The sequence below is a fragment of the Accipiter gentilis genome, chromosome 1 (genome assembly GCF_929443795.1).
Source record: "Accipiter gentilis chromosome 1, bAccGen1.1, whole genome shotgun sequence".
Classification (NCBI taxonomy): Eukaryota; Metazoa; Chordata; class Aves; order Accipitriformes; family Accipitridae; genus Astur; species Astur gentilis.
Window position 1 is genome coordinate 38507413 of NC_064880.1, and position 17382 is coordinate 38524794.

Below are 17382 nucleotides of genomic sequence, written 5' to 3' on the forward strand. Positions count from 1 at the left end.
AGCCATGAATCTCAAATGCCCACAAACAAGGGAGCAGAGGGAGCTGGAGAAGGAAGGAGAAAGAGGAACATTATTTCCACCACTGACATTCATTTGCCCCCATGTGTCCTTTAAATGCAGCAAACATAGGAGGCCTATACACTGCCACTTCCCTAAATAAGGGGTTAATGAAAATTATAAGGAAAAAAAGAAATCTAATTAGGATCCAACTGTTCTGCTGATAGGGCTCACCAGGTGGATAATAGCCTCCTACTTGAGACATCACCCCCAAACAGGCTTCATTTCTACTGCTGCAGCAAGTCAGAACTTAGACACAATAAGTAATTGGCGCCCTCCAAGGGTGCATTCTCATCTTTCCACGTGTGGATGAGCAAGCAACCATGCATGCAAGAGAATAGAACTGCTTAGCCTCTCAGGCACAGCCTTCTTCCTCCTGATTAACAAATAAGCTACATTAATGTTCCCTGCCATCAAAAGAAGATTGGAAGAAAAAGCAGGGAAACTCAGCACTCAGTAGGACTACTCTCATCTGTACAAATGTATACAGGATCCAAATTTGAACATATAAACACACAGAAAGAACATCTGCCAGCTCAGGGCTGGTAAAAGGTTCCAGGACAGTAGCCCTAGAGCCCAAGTCCCTTTACTTCAAGCACCAGCACGCAAAAGTAACAATCTGCATTTCCACACTGACAGAATGCCTTGTCAGAGAATGGGTAAGGGAAAAAAAAAAATTAAAAAAAATAAATTAAAACCAAACCAAAACAAACAAAAAAACCCAGCAACAAAAAACCCACCAAAAAAACACAAACACAATTCCCCCATGGGTAGTTTGGTCTCCAAAGAACTCCATCTATTCCCACATTCCCATCTCATGCTGAGAAACAAAAGGATTGTTATGTTCCAGCTGTCATGATCTTAGGGACAGGTGCTTATGTGTGCTGAAAACTAGACTGACAACATCAAACACTCATATTAAGCTACATATACACTTTTGGTCTCTTTTGATCCAAGCTGGATTTGAAACACTAGATGTTTTGAATGACTGAAATCTAGAAAAATGCCTTCCACCATGGCTCTGTAAAAGGTTAAAAAATTATTTTGAAGTAATTTACAAAAGAAATGATACAAGTGATCAAAGAAAGCTTAATGCAGATTGCCAGTGGAACACAAGCAAAAGGAGATTTTTGGAGGCTTTACCCACATACTTGATGTTGAGAGGTTATCTGGTTTACTGGATAAACACTAGCATCACCCTGAAGTCCAATCCCCTTAAAAAGATACAATTCCAAGACTATTGTATTGACACACCACATTAAACACCTTCCTCTCCAGCAGAGGACATGCCCAACCACAATGAAATCAGAGGCACCATAACCAGTAAAAGAGAAAACACAGACTCAGGAATCAAAAAGGAATTAAACTCTACCAGTTACCTAAGAAGGTATCAGAGAAATCTCCTGCTTCTACTCATGGAGCGCTTTGATCACAGCCAGAATTACAAGATAGTTTCAGTCCTAAGTAAGGCCCTCTTTACACTTGTCTGCTGTACAACGCAAAGGTTACCCCATTTGCAGCATACAATTAACTTCAAAATTTTAGTGTACCACTTACAATAATAACTACTTTGAATGTGCACTTAAGTTGCTTCTCCATCTTGCTGAGGAGGTCAAAGCTGATGATGTTGATCAAGCTTGCTGTTAGGTTGTCTTTGCCAGTCACTATGACATTGGTGCTACCTGGACTCAAGGATGGAAGCCACCTGTGAAATGCCTGCAGGAAGAGGAAAGCAATGAATTGCATTCTGGTGCTTATGTCCTGTGTCAGGATTCCAAAGCACTTCACAGAGCATCCTCATGAATGCTTAGAACATGGAATCACCCCACCCGCCATTAGACATCAGCTAGGAGCACAGTAAGGGCAAGCAGCCTTCCCAAGGCAACAACCCTAGTAATGGGAAGATCAAGAACAGAACTCAGGCTATAAGGCCAAATCTACCTTCCACAGCTAGGAAGGCTCAAACATGCTCTATTCTTGCCTCTTACTGAAAGAACAAAAATCTTACCTGTAGCAGAAAAGTGCATAACCTCCTGACAATGTTACCTGCTATGCTCAGAGCCAGACAACGCAGTGACCACTACTGATAGGGAAATTTAGTTTTCTCACTCAAAAGGAAACCTCAGGCTGTGAACTACAGACTTCTGAGCAGTTAACATCTCTCACTATAGCAATGTTTACTCCACAGCGAGGATGAAGTACAACTCATCCAGATCAACAAGAACTCTTCCATTACCTCTTAAAAAGTCTACCAAAAAAACCCCAAACAAACAAAATAAAAAGATCAAGTTGACAACACACCAGCTGCTCTATGACAGCAGCTGAAACACACATGGTGATAGTCATTCAAATCAACCTCTTGAAATGCTCCACACACCAGAGCAAGATATCCTCCCCCAAACCCATCTGTTAGCTACTGAGCACCCACCATTTCCCTTATGATTGTGTCCCCAATGACAGCAACCTCTCTGCAACATTTGAGTTCTGCTGATGTTGCTCTGCAGAGAGCTGGCTGGGGCTTTAGCAATCAGGATCTGGTCCCTTCAGAAACGTATCCAAGTGGTGAGGAGAAATGGCACCTCTATCTCTAGGCCCTTCACTTGTGGAAATCCTTCAAGCGTCATTCCTCTCCTCTGTTCGCAACCACATGCAGCAGCCAGAGGAGTTAACTGTGAGCTTCTCACATTTCTCAGTATGTGAAAAACTAACAATTAACTATCCTTCACCACTTATGGTAAGCACCACAACCAAAATGGGCCAACAAGCAGGCAAGGTTAGATCCCAACCAAAAAATATAGGGCTGATGGCAGCAATGAGAAAGTATCTGGAAGCTCCTAGCTGTACTGCCCTCTCCTTTTATAAAGGGCATATGACTAATTCACACCATAAAAGTCATCCTGTATTTCTCACTTGATGCTGACCTTTATCCACAAGAAGTGCTTTGAAACTGCCCTGACTGTTAATTATTTAAGTTTTAATGCTGAACTCCAAATGCACATGCTGCAGTACTTCTCACCCAAGAGTACCTTGCATCTTCCCGCTAGCTTCCTATGGCATCTTGAATATAAAGGCACTCAGTGGCCTGAGCCCAGAAAGTCACACTAAAACACTGACAATTCTGAGATGAAGACAATTTCTGGCAATTCAGCTCCAGAGACACCACAAAAGCGTCTATCAATACAGTAAAACACATCTGTACAAGAATGAACTGAGTAGATTACAGACCATAATGAACTCCACCTTCTTCTACATTGTGTGACACATTTTTCTTAGACCTGCATCCTTCACATATCCACAAAGCAATACAGATCATTCTAAAGCAAATGTTCTAACAAAACATGTCCCACAACAGCCTCCTGGGGAGTCAGGAGTAGGGGAAGGAAGAGGAAATCAAGCAGTCAAAGGAAAAAAAGAAAACCCACAAAACACCTCATATTGCTTAAATCTCTTGAAGGAGGATGTAGGAGTTTAGCTGCAGGTGCCCAGTAGTTCAGGAAACCAGGGCCCAAATTGTTCCCAGTAGGTATCCCTCAGAAGCCACGGATTCAGGTTAGGTGTTGACCCAGAGGTCTACAGGCCTCTGAAATATCAAACACGATGAGCATCACTCCCCTGTTCAGTAAACAATTTTCTTTTCTTGTCACCCAACAATTTGTTACACTACTGGACCTGAAAACACAAGCCAAGATGCTCTAACAACCCAGTTACAGCACAAAACCAGCAAATCCCAGTCAATACACTTCTTGTCAATGCAACATTCCAGGGAAAACTAAACTCCCACCCACCCCTGCTCAGGCATGAAATTACTGACATAAAACCTCTGGCTCACTTTTTTCTCCCACAGTGAACATTACACTAGCCTATGGCAACCCAACAGCCTCAGTGTACAAGCCATGACAGTCATTTATTTCAAGATACATTTCTCCCAACCATATAAGCTTTCTTGGGCTTCTGATCAACATGAAAAAAGGACTCTGAGGAGCCAGCAGCATACAGTGGACAGGCCAAAAGACACATTACAACAGACACTTAATGATGATGATAATGGGGCCTCCTGAACAGACCAGAGAATCCCAGCATCTGGGCTTTTATTCCAGCCAAGGGACTGGCAAATACTGCTATGAAGGGCTTGAAAACAACAGGCAATTGCTCGCATGCAACTATTGTCTTTGACACTGACGAGTAAAATGCTCCCCTGGAGCCAGCTGACTTGCACAAAGTTAACAGAGGGTCAAAGGAGACACTTTCTCTTGATCTCCCTCTTTCCAATAGATCAGCAGGACCACAAAATCGGCCAATAAAAGAAAACAGGCATATACCATACAGTCAGTGCCAAGCAATTTTCCCCCCTCAACTTTCTAAATGAGTACAATTTTTAGCTTCTTCTCCTTAATATATGTATTTTTAAAATTTTAACTTGTACAGAGTGCAACACAGCATAACCATCACACATGCCCTCTACCAGCCACCTACACACGCTCAAGCTCACAGTACCTCTGCCCATGTAAACCTCACAGAAGAAGGAGTCACCACCAGCAATGGCCATTCCTTTCGGTAATATGCAGCAATGCAGATCGCCTGGATGGTCTTGCCCAAGCCCATGTCATCCGCAAGAAGTAAACGTCCATTTCTTAAAATTGCGAAACTGGAGAAATTAGAGAGGGGAAATAAGTCAGAGTGAAGAAATGGGTTACTATCTGCCCTGGCAGCCAAGATGAGCATAACTCATCACCAAACCTATAATGTGGATGACCTGGAAGTGATCTGGGTTCTTCAGTAAACCTGTATCTTCTCCCTTAGTCTCAACACAAATGAGCAACTTTCACAAATCTCTCAAAGCTTGGAAGCTCCTAAACAGAGTGGTTCAGCCCAGTCCTTAGAGACTTTGATGTCATGAGTAGTCTCAAGACCTTACAATTATTTAAAGCACATTCTTTCCATGATATTACTCACGTTCAGTCCCAGAGTTCATCCTGGCTGAGATAAGAAAATATTATATAACAATGCTACATTAATACCAGTAAGTACAAACTTTCCTGGATCGCATCTTGAAGTCAACAACTAATGACCATATATGATGGGAACAGGGACATTTAAAAGTTTATCTCTACATACAATTAGTAATTTTAAATATTTCAGGGACTGGGCCCCATTTCCTGGCACTTTCCCATGTGTAGTTAATATTTAAAAAACAACAACAAAAGAAATGCACTTGGAGAAAAAAAAAGAAAAAAGATGACCTTACAAAGTAAAAAAAATCATATGACAATTAGGCACATACTGAATCACAAGAGGGAGATCAGAGATGTATCATTTGAACAATTTTATGAGACTAGCAAAATGCTACTTTCCTCCTGACTCATGATGAAGAATTCTAGCTAGAAACAGAATAGATGTGTCACTCAAAGGAAAAAAAAAATCCACACAAAAAAAGCCCAACAAAACAAACCATACCATACCAAACAACCAAGAGCCCAGAGTGTAACAGCCCAAGATTCTGGAGAAACATGGAACCCTCCATGGAAGAGAATGCAGCCTGGGCACCAATATAAAGTACACAATTCTAGGCAAGGACTAGCTCTTAACAGCATGCAAAAAGGACATACTTCACACCTTCCCGCTGAAAGGGCATGAGGCTTGTCACAATTTTGGAGTCCACTACTGAAAGGTCAGCATCGGGAACGTCTGTCTGTGATGTAGATCTCTGTATTTGAGCAGCAAAGGTTTGTATTACTGCCTCAGGCAGTGGCTCCACTTCTACTGACACAAGGCTCTGTAACACTTCCACTGCAAAGAACAGAGCAGTTTATTATCAGAAGGGGCAACATACACACAACTTACATTATGGATGTCAGGGCACAACCCTTGACCTCATCAACAATGTTATTTCATATCCTGAAACAGCTCAAGAAAGCACTGCATCATGCACAGGTGTTAGCCTGGCCTCTTCCCTGAAGTCTATTTCAGAACCACATGATGAATCACATCTCCTCCCCTCATATTTAGACTTGGTTATAAAAAACTGAAAGTCTGATGCCATCATTCAGAGATGATTGCTACTAATACAGCTGGAGCTGGATTATTCACACTGAGGGCAGCTTAGGGCACACTTTACTCAGAAATAAAAGTATTGATTTGAACAAAAGAGGTCCTGAAGCCTAGAAGGCAGGGGCACCTTTATCTTGACCTTGGGATTCTGCATTAAACACCTCTGAGGTCTCCACCATCCCTGAGGGATCAGGAGTAACCTGAGACACAGTTACCTAAAGAATATCATACATCTTCGGCTTTGAAAACTCTTCTCCTCCTGTTCCCCAAATTCACACAGGTTTGGCTCTGTCTCCACTTTATCACCCCTCATTTACCACGTTTGGATAAGAAAACAGGAAGCACCTCAAGACTCAGAGAAACTGCTCTTGTACTACCATCAGCAGCGCTCTGACAGCTATCCTTCAAGGACATGGTACCAAGAGCAACTCCCTGCTCAACTGGTGTCCACTGCTGTTCCCCTGGACAGAAGTAGCTTGCAGGCCAGAACCAGCCCACAGGCAGCCACTTGAGTCCCTCACCACTATTGTTGTTTCACTCATGAAGCCTCTGAACTTTATCTGCAGCATAAAACCTTTCCAGTTGAACTAAAGGGATCCTCAGCCTCCATTATGCAAAGACCTCAGGGCCTTCATCTTTTCAACCCTTGCATCACAACAAGCAAAGTGTCAGGGCAATTCTCCTCCTAGACAATCTTATTTCAGTCCCCTCCAGCAGCCTCTCTATTCCATCCCAAAAAGATAAACATATTTCTTTCTAATCCAACAGTAAATTTCTATACCAATACCAGTTTAAAACATGCAGTGAGCTGGGACCAGGAAAACATGTTTAATAATCAATCTTTGACCACTGACTGAGAAACAAAAGAGACACCTCTACACAAGGAACACAAATGCATGTGCACAGATCCTTTATTGCCGGAAACAACTTTTTTTTTATTTAGTGGTTGCTTTGTATATGAAGTCAGGAAGACATAAAACAACTCTGTTTGCAAAAATAAGAACTCACCATACCAGCAGTAAATGCACCTCCAGAATTCACTAAGGTATTTTTATTTCAGTTATCTCCAAGAGGAAAGCAGCAGGATGGACCCCTGCCATATGAGGGGGGAAAGCAATTCCAAGTAATATACATATGAAAAGATTTCCATTTGTGGTTGGGCAATGACCAAACTTTTTAAACTCTCCAGTTTAATTCATACTTCTTCAATAGCAGGAACTCTCTCCACCCAAAGTACAGCACAAGCTTGTTATTACACTCACAGACTGAGCTATGTGTTAGCATAATTGCTACAATTTGCTCACTGATAATTCTGTTGCTATTGTTCTGTACATGAGCTGGGAGAGTGATTAAGATATATCTGCCACCAGCATGATTCATCCAACAGACATTTTTTACTGAAGTGACCTTTATATAAAGATGACTGAGCAACTAGGCAAAGAGACATTAACCTCTACAAACAGTTCCCAGCTAACAGATAACTCTGCTGGAAATGGCAACCAGCCTTTTAAAATTCTTTTCTTTTTTTTTTATTTTGACATAGGTAAATGAACAGGCACAAAGCAAATGCTGTTCCTCAAAAAGGCACGTGCTAGAAGCCTCAAATGCCCTCACAACTTACACTCTGCAAGAAGATTTATGGAAATTTTTTTTTGCTTTCCTCAAATCTATGGAATTCTGAATACTTCATGCAACATATACAACTGCCAGCCAGCATGGCTGAGAGAGCGACAGACTGGGAGACGATGTGTTGCTCAGACTGCCTAGCATGTCCTACAGGATCTGGCCCTTTGCATGTACAAAAGACCCTTTTAGCAAATTGTGAGAGATCACCAGCTCTTACTGAAATCAGGACCTGTCAACATCCCAATCCTCCAGTTTCGTAAGTCTCCACCAAGTTACACTCACTTGTTTTCAAGATCAGGCATTCCTACAAGGCCCCACTACATGGCTTTCAGCCCTACAACTATTACTAATGTTATTAAGAAATGCATCATAGGAACATGCAGATACTCAAATGTGCTTTGGTATCCCATGGAAGCAGGAGCCCATGCTGGAGGAAAAAACTACTCTAAGCAACAGCATTTCAGTTCTGAAACAGTCATTCACACTTTCCAAGGACGTGTCTAGAGCACCTGGCTTATTATCTTTCTGAAGCTTAGCCCAATCAAATTCCGAAGCCATATACCCTTACACAAGTACCAAGGCAAACACAGCAGGCTGACTGGGATGATAAATAGTAATATGTAGGACTTGTGTAATGCTATTCATCTCAAAGTATTCTATAAACTTAAGTAAACATAAAAAACCAAGAAGCAGATGTGCTAGGAGCATGCTGCTGAGACTGGATTATTCTGCAAAGTGGCATCCATTTGAAAAAAAAGAACCAAACCCAAAACACAACAAACCACAGTTCTACATTTCAGTTCAGTGAGTCATAGTTTCACCAGCATTACACAGATGCATAAAGGTAGGAGTCTACTGGTAAACTTCTACCAAGAAATGAACATTGTAGCAACACTATGCCCTTAGATTCCACTTGCAAGGGGAAATATGATGCTCTCTTATGAAGATTTTTTTGCTAAGCTTTATTTTAAGCATCCATCAGCCAGGACAAAAGGATTTTAGTAAGAGTATGAAATTCTGCTTCAAGAAGAATGACTCTGCTTCAAGCAGATCTGCACACTTCTGCAAGAGAAACAAGCAGCTCTTCTTCTTTGCCTCAAAATCAACTCAGCTATGGAAGCAACCTGAATTCTAACCTGCCTCGTATATCAATTGAAAACTTAACAGTTGTGTGCTGCCTGCAAAGCCATTATTACCAGTAGTGACATATAAGGCTGAACAAAGTCAGCTAGACACCACCCAGACTGTAACTGTGGAAGAACTGGTTGTTACAGAAATCATCAGTTGACTTGAAAACCTAGCGCTCCGAGCCGAAAAACAAAATTTGCTGGGTGTGAAATGAAATAGCACAACACCATGCACACTACTTAAAGAACTGGAAGTAAAACAGCCTGATACTTGTTTGTTTTCTAAGCAAGGGGGGGCTGTGCCAGTTTATGAATTGATCTACACACAAGAGGGAGCAAGGCAGGCTGGCACTGAGGATAAGGGGAGCACAGCTAAAAAGAGTCAGTATGACAGAATTTCTGTGAGGATAGGAAGGCTGGGCAACCACCAGGCCAATCTATTCAAATTTGGCAAGTGGAAACAGAGGAATCCATTCTCTTGCAACTCCTTAGTTCAAGTAGAGCTGCTGTACATTATAAGCAATAAAAATAACTTTGTGATAGTGAGTACATCCATGTGCTCTAACAAACAGCACAGAAATTCAGTGCAGAATCTGACAAAACAGAGCCACTCTCTCAGTGGGCCCCTAAAGGACTGCCATGAATAACACACATTTATAAAGTTTTGAGTCTGGGCAAACAGTGTAAATGTCTGACAAAACAGGAAGACACCTGCTTCACAGTTCGTTAGCAACGTATCTCCCCATAGTGAAAAGGCTTAGCCCAAGAAATGAAGCTACGATTCAATTATCTCCCCAGAAAATAGCCCTAGCCAGGAAAATGCAGCTACTCACTCAGTTTGGGATAGTCCTCCAGCAGGAAATTCCACTTTCTGGTGTTCATATCTGCAATTGTTATAACAAACACTATCATAAGTCTCTTTTTTAAAAGACTGAATTCTCTGTGCATAAGAACATGGCTATCCATCCATATCCTCCACATTTCAGAACTGCTTTAAAAGAATTCTTACCTTGTCCAACAATCAGTTCTCCTCTGTGTGCTTTCACATTAAGCAAATAGTTTGAAGACAACTTAAAAATATGAGCACATATCTAGAAGTAGTGGTATCACCAAAGCAAGCCAAGGTCAGCTCCCCTAACGAACCATTGTAATGAACCCACCTGCCCAAGGATTTTGGCAACCCCCTTCTCTTCACTGCAAGAAGGGATGAAGAATGTATGTGAAGGCTCCTCTTTGTTAACCAACAAACTCTGATTTCAGTCAGTAACACAATCACTTTCAATTGTACCTCTATACCCTACAGATGATGTCCTCAGGCCAGTACAGAGGAAATTCACCAATTCATCAATACCCAAAATGTAACATGAATGCCACACTTGTCTGGCAGGTTTATCCCCGGGCAGCACCTGCCTACAACTTCCAGGGAAGACAGAGTGAATACAGAGTCAGCTGAAGACACAACGAGCCAGGTGGGCCCTGCCCGAAGAACAAGAGCTTCAGGATTTGTTCCCCATGATGTCACTGACCTGCTGTGACACTGCGCAGGTCACCTCATCACTCTGTGCCTCATTTCCCACATCACAAGTGGGAAAAACTGATAGTTACCATTGAAATCTGAATGCAAACATAAAAAGTACTCTACAGTTCCACTTGCCTCCAAAACATTAGTAAAGTTGCTGGTAAACGCAATCTGCTTAGGCAGTTGCAGCTATTATACACCACAGTAAAGCAGGAGAAGTATGAGAATGTCCAACTGCATTTGATAATAAAGACAAGAACTTATGCATGATCTCTGTACTGCTGGCAAATTATGAGCACACCTCACCTCAACAGTAAATGTAATCATGCTGAGTCCTAAAACACCACCTTGGCTAGCAGGCCCAGAACAGGACATGTTCTGGCATAAAGTGCAGAACACAGATACAGTACTATACCAGAGCTACAGGAGCTCTCAAGATCTTCACCAAACCACAACCTCTCATGCTCTTTCAGAGGGGTGTACTCTTAACAATCTCTCTCCTCTGAAGCATTCAAAGCACTCCAACAGCAGCCCCAAAAATGTCATTAGAATAAAGCAGAAACAACCAGAGACTCACCATAATTTCTGGAATCCATCTGTTTGAACACTCCAATCACTTCCGCAGAATACCCAATATCAACCTCAAACCGCAAGCGAGAGATCAGCACGCACTTCCCTTTGACAAGGGCTGAAGGTTTCTTCCAGTTCTTACACATCATCAAGAGGGATTTCACATCAACTCTACTGCCAACGAAACGAGAGCCCGATGCCAAGCCAACTGCATTTTCTCCTTCCAGTGGTGCCAGAATTACTGATGGAAGTTGACTTGCTGCTTCCACTAGAGAAAAAAGCATAAGATACAGAGAAAAGAATTAACAACAAAGAACATAGATAAACTAAAGATGCACAGGATACTTTGGGAAGAGAAGGGACAAGAGGATGACAAACAAGCCATGCATCTTCAAGTTTAAAAGGAATTATGATCCTCTAACTGCTTTCACTCACAGGGACAAAGAATAGAGAGCACGATGGCCTGGAGGAGCAGGTTGGTGGGATGTTCCACAGAGAATACAGCAGGGGCAGAGGGAATATGTGACAGTAGGTGAACAAGGGACTATCCAGCAGTGTCACTGCATTAGGCTCCCTCTCTGTTGGCAATCCCCAAACGTGGCTCACTAGGCTAGGGCAAGCAATCTGCAGAACCACATTCAGCAGTGAATTGCACACAGCCACACAGCACTTTCACTTACAAAATTGCAGGGACAGGGGCATGCGATCAGTAGTGTGTGCCTGAAAAGATGGGAAGGTGCTTCTGCAAACAGCAAAGGAGCAGGATCCGAAAATATCTGCCTCCCGCCTCATGTCAATGTCTGATATGCAATCTCACCTAGGAGGAATGCTGTATATTCACAATACGGTAGGAAGTATATCAGGAAGGAATCTAGTCCAAACCCCTTAATCTCCTTTGTTACAATTTAAGTCTATCACCCTTTATTCTACTGCATCTTACAGTTAGTCTCCTATTTCCTCCCAGCCATCTGCACTCCTATCTTACTGATCACTAGCAACCACCTCTGTCATGATGCCAGGGCATGGGGAGAGCAGGGACATAACATTTTACAGCTGTTAGCCTGAGACCACAGCTATCTACACTAATAAACGTTTCACTTTTCCCTGTGTCTCTCTGCCAATCTATACCCATATGTTCTCTTTATTATTATAGCTGAACTGTGATGGTTAAGGAACAAGAATCATTTTTTCTTGCATTTTTAGATCACCTAAATGGTGAAGTTCATTCCAAGACTCCAACTCATAGGTACTACAGTAACACAAAGATTCATTAATATCTCCAGAGTCCATTAGACTCAAGAGCAGGGGACCTCCATGTATTAGTAGAGAGAGGCAACCTCCCCTACCCAATAGCTGTTTACAGTAAATGTGGGTGATTCCAGTCCTTTGAGCATTGAGCTGCACATCATGATCCACTCTGCTTCTTTTTAAATAGTCCAACTTACTAATATGCAACAAAAATGTACAAAATTTAAGTTCAGTAGTTAAGATTGGAAAAGGGAAGGGAGAAAAATTCAGACATTTTCTTCCTAACCAGTTAATAAATAAACCCATTTGGATTTCATCCAACTTTATTTTAAAATAAGTGATTTCCAGAATAAACCCAAGCATTTGAGATTTCTACTCCAAAGAAAAAGTTTAAAAGCATCAAGTGGAAGTAATTTTTAATGTAGAGAACTAGAATACGACCAATTTAGACTTTCTTCTCCCAATGCACCAAGCACAAGATTTTAGATGCTACTGTTTAGCATTGCATAGTTAGATCTCACCTCTACAACTAATACTGAAAGAAATTGGACAAAACCCATATTTTACTCTTATTTCAACATCTGTTTCTATGCTTGACTGCATGTTTCATTTATAGTACAAAGAGGGAAATGTAATACAGGACAACATTATTCAGAACAAAATTAACAGTGGGAAGTTCTAAAATAATTGTTTTTACACTTACAAGACTTCAAACCAAGGCCCTTTTAAGTTAGTTCTTTTTTCTCAGGGTATTTTCTCCCCTTGATATCGTTGCCCAATGTTGATCACATATTGTCTTCACCTGTCAACAGGAACTTTCCACAAAGAACTCATATATTTGAAAGCTTTAAGGAAAAAAGCCTGATTTCTAAAAATCGTCTTCTTCATTTGCAAGCTCCTTGGTGCAGAGACTCTGCTCTCATCTGTACTTGATACACTTCAAGCAAACCAGCAGCATTTAAATTATAAATGTGTGGCAACCCACATGGGAAGCTAAAATACCAGCACTCAACTGTGGGTTTTTCAAAGTGCTCAACACAGGCCTAATTCTGTTCCCACTGAAATCAATAGTGATTTATCACTTGCTTCAATACAATGTGCTTTTGAAAAGCTTACCTGAAATGTTTGCCTCTATCATCTCTCAATCTTTCCAGAACAAAATGACAGGAGAGAAAAAAAAAAAAATAAAACCACCCTTGTTATGCCAAAAAAAGGCAAATCCATTTTCAGTCTCACTCAAAGCCCTAGAGAATGAACCTTTTTCCTTTTCTGACATGCAAAATTAACAGGAAATAAATGTAAGGAAAAATAAACAAAAAAAAAAGAGCTGTTTAAAAAGAAAATACACGAACGGACCTAGAAATTAAGCATTAGCCAGTGGAACACACTCAGTTCTCAATACAGATTCATATGAAGTACCTGCACAGCAGGTATTTTTCCTATGATCAGGCTTGTTGGTTGCTGAAAAATTCAGCAACGGCAGAAAAAGTTAAACTTATGCTTGGTATTTAGATTATGTGAAAAATTAAGTTACTTCTAATCAACTACAAATTGTCAGGAAAACGTTATGAGCTAGATGCCTAAAAGATGGGCATTATGTTTGAGTAGCATTAATTTTATTACTCCAGACAATAACAAAGCTAAATAATAATTATGGAAGGCAGGGGAAGAGGGTCAAGATTTGGATTCTTTTTTATCATTCAACAACCCATTTACTTACTGAAACTGCTGTAATCATCCAGACTGAAATTCCATTTCTTAATAGTGGGATCTAAAATAGGGCAGAATATGAATCATTTGGGGTTTCAAAAAGTGGTGCTGTGAAATGTTCACGCGAGGTAAGAGAAAATTCAATCTACTGATGCAAACTTTTTGACACACATCTGAAAAACAGTATGCCCAAGTTTACAGCTACATGGCACAAAAAAGCCATGGGGCATATCAATGCTAAGACAAGAAGAATGCAGCAGCCATTCACAGGGAGCAGCAACACGGGCGGGGGGGGGGGGGGTGGGGGGGGGGGGTGGGAGGTGTAGAATATAACAAATAAAGGCAGGGAGAACAGATCAGAAGCAAGCCAAAAAGGTGGAGGCTCCACTGCTCTCAGTAACCCAGTTAACAGAATCAGCTCATCAACTCCGAACTACAGCTGAAGTGACCCATTTTCCCATACCAATTTATGAATAACTTCTCTCCCTCGCTCCCAAAAGACTCTGACCAGCTGCTGTCACTAAACTTCTTAGAGCACTGTTCATAAAGCAAGGCTTCTGATTTCTTGGCTAAATCCAAGCTTAAGCTATTTATGCCCAGAATTTCTTCCCAATTTCAGCTGTCTTTACTTTTCCAGTCCCCCATTAATACCACATATTCCACCCCAGCAATAGCTGCACTGCTAAGAGCATATAGCAACTACAGTTCCAGCAGGTGCTGAAACTTCAGTCCAACATAAAACAGCAAACAATCCGTTCTTACCATAGCTTTTGCTTGGTATCTTCTTAAACACAGCAATGAGTTCAGCATTATACCCTGTTTCGACCTGGAATCGGTCTTCCCCATATTTCACGCATTTTCCTTTTGTAACACTATTTGCTTTCTTGCAAGAAGCAGCTTCAAAGGCAGATCCTGCACCAGCAGAGCTGGTCAGCTTCTGCATGCTACCACTGGCCTGAGAGGCACCACCTCCCCCTTCTCTTTCCATTGGTCTGCTTATGTTTATCAGCATTTCTGAATCACTCGGGGTGGCACTGCTCGGTGGTGAAACAAATTTTATGGCAGATTTGTTCTGACTTTGTAAATCTTTACTACCATCAGGGCACCCATTATCAATTAATCTAGGATGAGACGGTTCTGTAGGGTTTTTGAAAGCTGGGTAGCATTTGGGCTGCTGGAATGTACCAAGATTAATTAAAGCTTGTTGTCCGTGTTTCTGACCAGCAGCATCCAAGTAATGTTTATGGGAATAACTCAGAGAATTTGGGATCGTTGTAGGGAACTGCTTAATGCCACTTGCTTGTCCAGAGTCCTCTGAACAATTCTTTTGTTGCTTTCCATGTGAACCAACCATCTGTTGGTTTGCAGTGTAATGATTATAATCTTTCTGAAGATAGCTCTTCTGCTCCACAGGACTGTTTGGATTCCGCGGCTGCTGGCTAATGAACCTGGGATGATTGGTTTTTTCCTTCAAGTCTCCCCAATGGCCTGGACTCTGTTCTTGCACCTGAGGGCCAGCGCTCTCCACTTGCCCACCTCTCTGGGCTGCTAGTCTCTCTGCTCTCCTCGCCAAAGCCTTCTGGCGGTTCTCTTCAATTCTTCTCTTTTGTTCCTCTGTAAGGCCTGATGACATCTTCAGCAATTCAAACAATAAATCTGAATCAAAACTGCATTGGGAATTACACACAGAGGCACTTGCTTCTTTACAGGAATGGAAGCCAGTCTACAAAAAAACCAAAACCAAACAGCAAAAAAAGACCGGAAATTTCAACTCTGTTCCCTCTAAAAATACTTATGGTATTGATAACTCAGTATTATTAGTGACTCAATATTACTGTAACTGATCCTACACAAAAACCTAGCAGTAGAGCAAAGCTGTCAGACTAATGCTGAGCCATTATCAGCAAGCAGATACTGACAACCGCTGCTGGAGCTGTGCATGCCAGTCCCACATAGATAAAACATATGGAAAAAGCAGAAGACCCCTATTCCACTACAGCTCTATGCACTCTTCTGTGCAAATCCCAGCAAAACTGATAAAATAGCCAAGCACAAGGACACCCTGCACTGCGGAGTCAGCCCTGCAAAGGCAAATGCAGGCAAAGCAATACATTTCTGCAGTCTTGTATGGAAGTGTTTCATACTTCTGGTACCTAACAGCAAAGATGAGATAACACCCCATCTTTCCTGATCACCTTCCTGTTTGGGGGCATCTCATAGCATGTAGCAGATACATAGTGAAGCCCAAAGGGCTGAGTACAGTTCCTGCTTTCAGAAAGGTCCACTCACAGGTCAAGGATCTTCTGATAAAAGCAAGGACCTGGCTCCCACCACATCTCCCAGGAGCTGGCCTCACTCCACCTACACTCTGCCTCACGCAGCACTCGAAGACCTTCTTGCCTCACCACCCTGTAAAGAGTTCACTCCTTGCTCCGCTCCTCTCCCAGGCACCAGGCTGCCCCGTCCCAAACTCCACTGAGGTCCCGGCCCCCACCCCGCAGGCTGGCGTCCCCCGCCGTCCTCAAGGACCACCCGCCACCCCACAGGGGCCCAGCACTACCGCACCCCACTGGGGCTCAGGGGCCAGGCCGCAGGCCGCAGTCCCTCCCCGCACACCGGGAGCTCCACTACAGCCCGCCCTGGGCTCAGCCCCGGCCCAGCCGCTTCCCCGCCGCCCCAGGCCCGCACACCCACCGGCTGGCAGAGGCCCGGTACACCGCCAAAGGGCGCGCAGACTACAACTCCCAGCGGACCGGCTCCTCCGCCCGGCAGCACTGAGCGACCAGCAGCGCGTATCATGCCGGGAACGAAAAAACGGCGCGCGGGGCGCTCGGCACGCTGGGAAATGTAGTCTGCCCCTCAGGGCGCCATTTTAGGGGCGCTGAGAGGTGCGCCGTCTCGCTGTAGGAGTCGGGGGGTTGGAGGCCGGCCCCCGCCGCCAACGTTCGGCTCAGGCCCACATACGGGGTGCGGGGACCCTGCTGCTGGCCACGGGCTGAGGCTTTGCCCCAGACAGCACCCAGTGCTGCATGGCTGGAGCAGAGCTCCCTCGCTCGCTGCCTCTGGTGTGTGGGGCATGGAACACCAAGGCGTGTGGCTTTTAAATGGGTGACTATGAGTGGGGAATAAAAAAATGGAGGTGATGCATGAGAAAGGGTGAAAACACTGTTGTCGGCAGTGAGGAGGGGATCCGCCCCAAGGTGTTAAGAGCAGTGGCTGACATTTGTGCAAGGCGGCTGGCTGTAATCTTTGAAAAGTGGTGGGGTTGAGGGGATGACCCTGGCGACTGGAAGAGACAAATATCAGAGCTATCCACAAGAAGGGCCCAAAAGAGGACCCAGGAAACTGCAGGCCCTTTAGTCTTACTCCAGTCCCTGGGAAAGTAGCAGAGCGAGTCTTCTAGAAACAATCACCAAATTAAGCAGGTGATTGGGAAAAGCCAGCACAGATTTACCAAAGGCAAATCATGCCAGACTA

At 43.1% G+C, this 17382-nt stretch overlaps 1 protein-coding gene across 3 annotated transcripts in view; it reads right to left on the reverse strand.

Moving 5' to 3' along the window:
- The window catches only part of SMARCAL1 (SWI/SNF related, matrix associated, actin dependent regulator of chromatin, subfamily a like 1), a 45235-nt gene extending 28547 nt beyond the window's left edge, over positions 1-16688 (reverse strand). For 2 of the 3 annotated variants that reach the window (XR_007507894.1, XM_049815583.1), the window contains exons 1-9: positions 16600-16675; positions 16195-16314; positions 14668-15628; positions 13916-13966; positions 10955-11215; positions 9692-9742; positions 5664-5844; positions 4552-4702; positions 1615-1773 (exon numbers count right to left, since the gene is read on the reverse strand). Coding sequence is in view for 2 of the 3 variants with exons in the window: in XM_049815583.1 (XP_049671540.1) it covers positions 1615-1773; positions 4552-4702; positions 5664-5844; positions 9692-9742; positions 10955-11215; positions 13916-13966; positions 14668-15538 (1725 nt within the window). In the remaining variant the exon portion in view is untranslated. Of the gene's footprint in view, positions 1-1614; positions 1774-4551; positions 4703-5663; positions 5845-9691; positions 9743-10954; positions 11216-13915; positions 13967-14667; positions 15629-16194; positions 16315-16599 lie in introns of all 3 variants that reach the window. The other variant, XM_049815592.1, reaches the window with a different exon arrangement.
- Between the last annotated feature and the right edge of the window lie 694 nt (positions 16689-17382).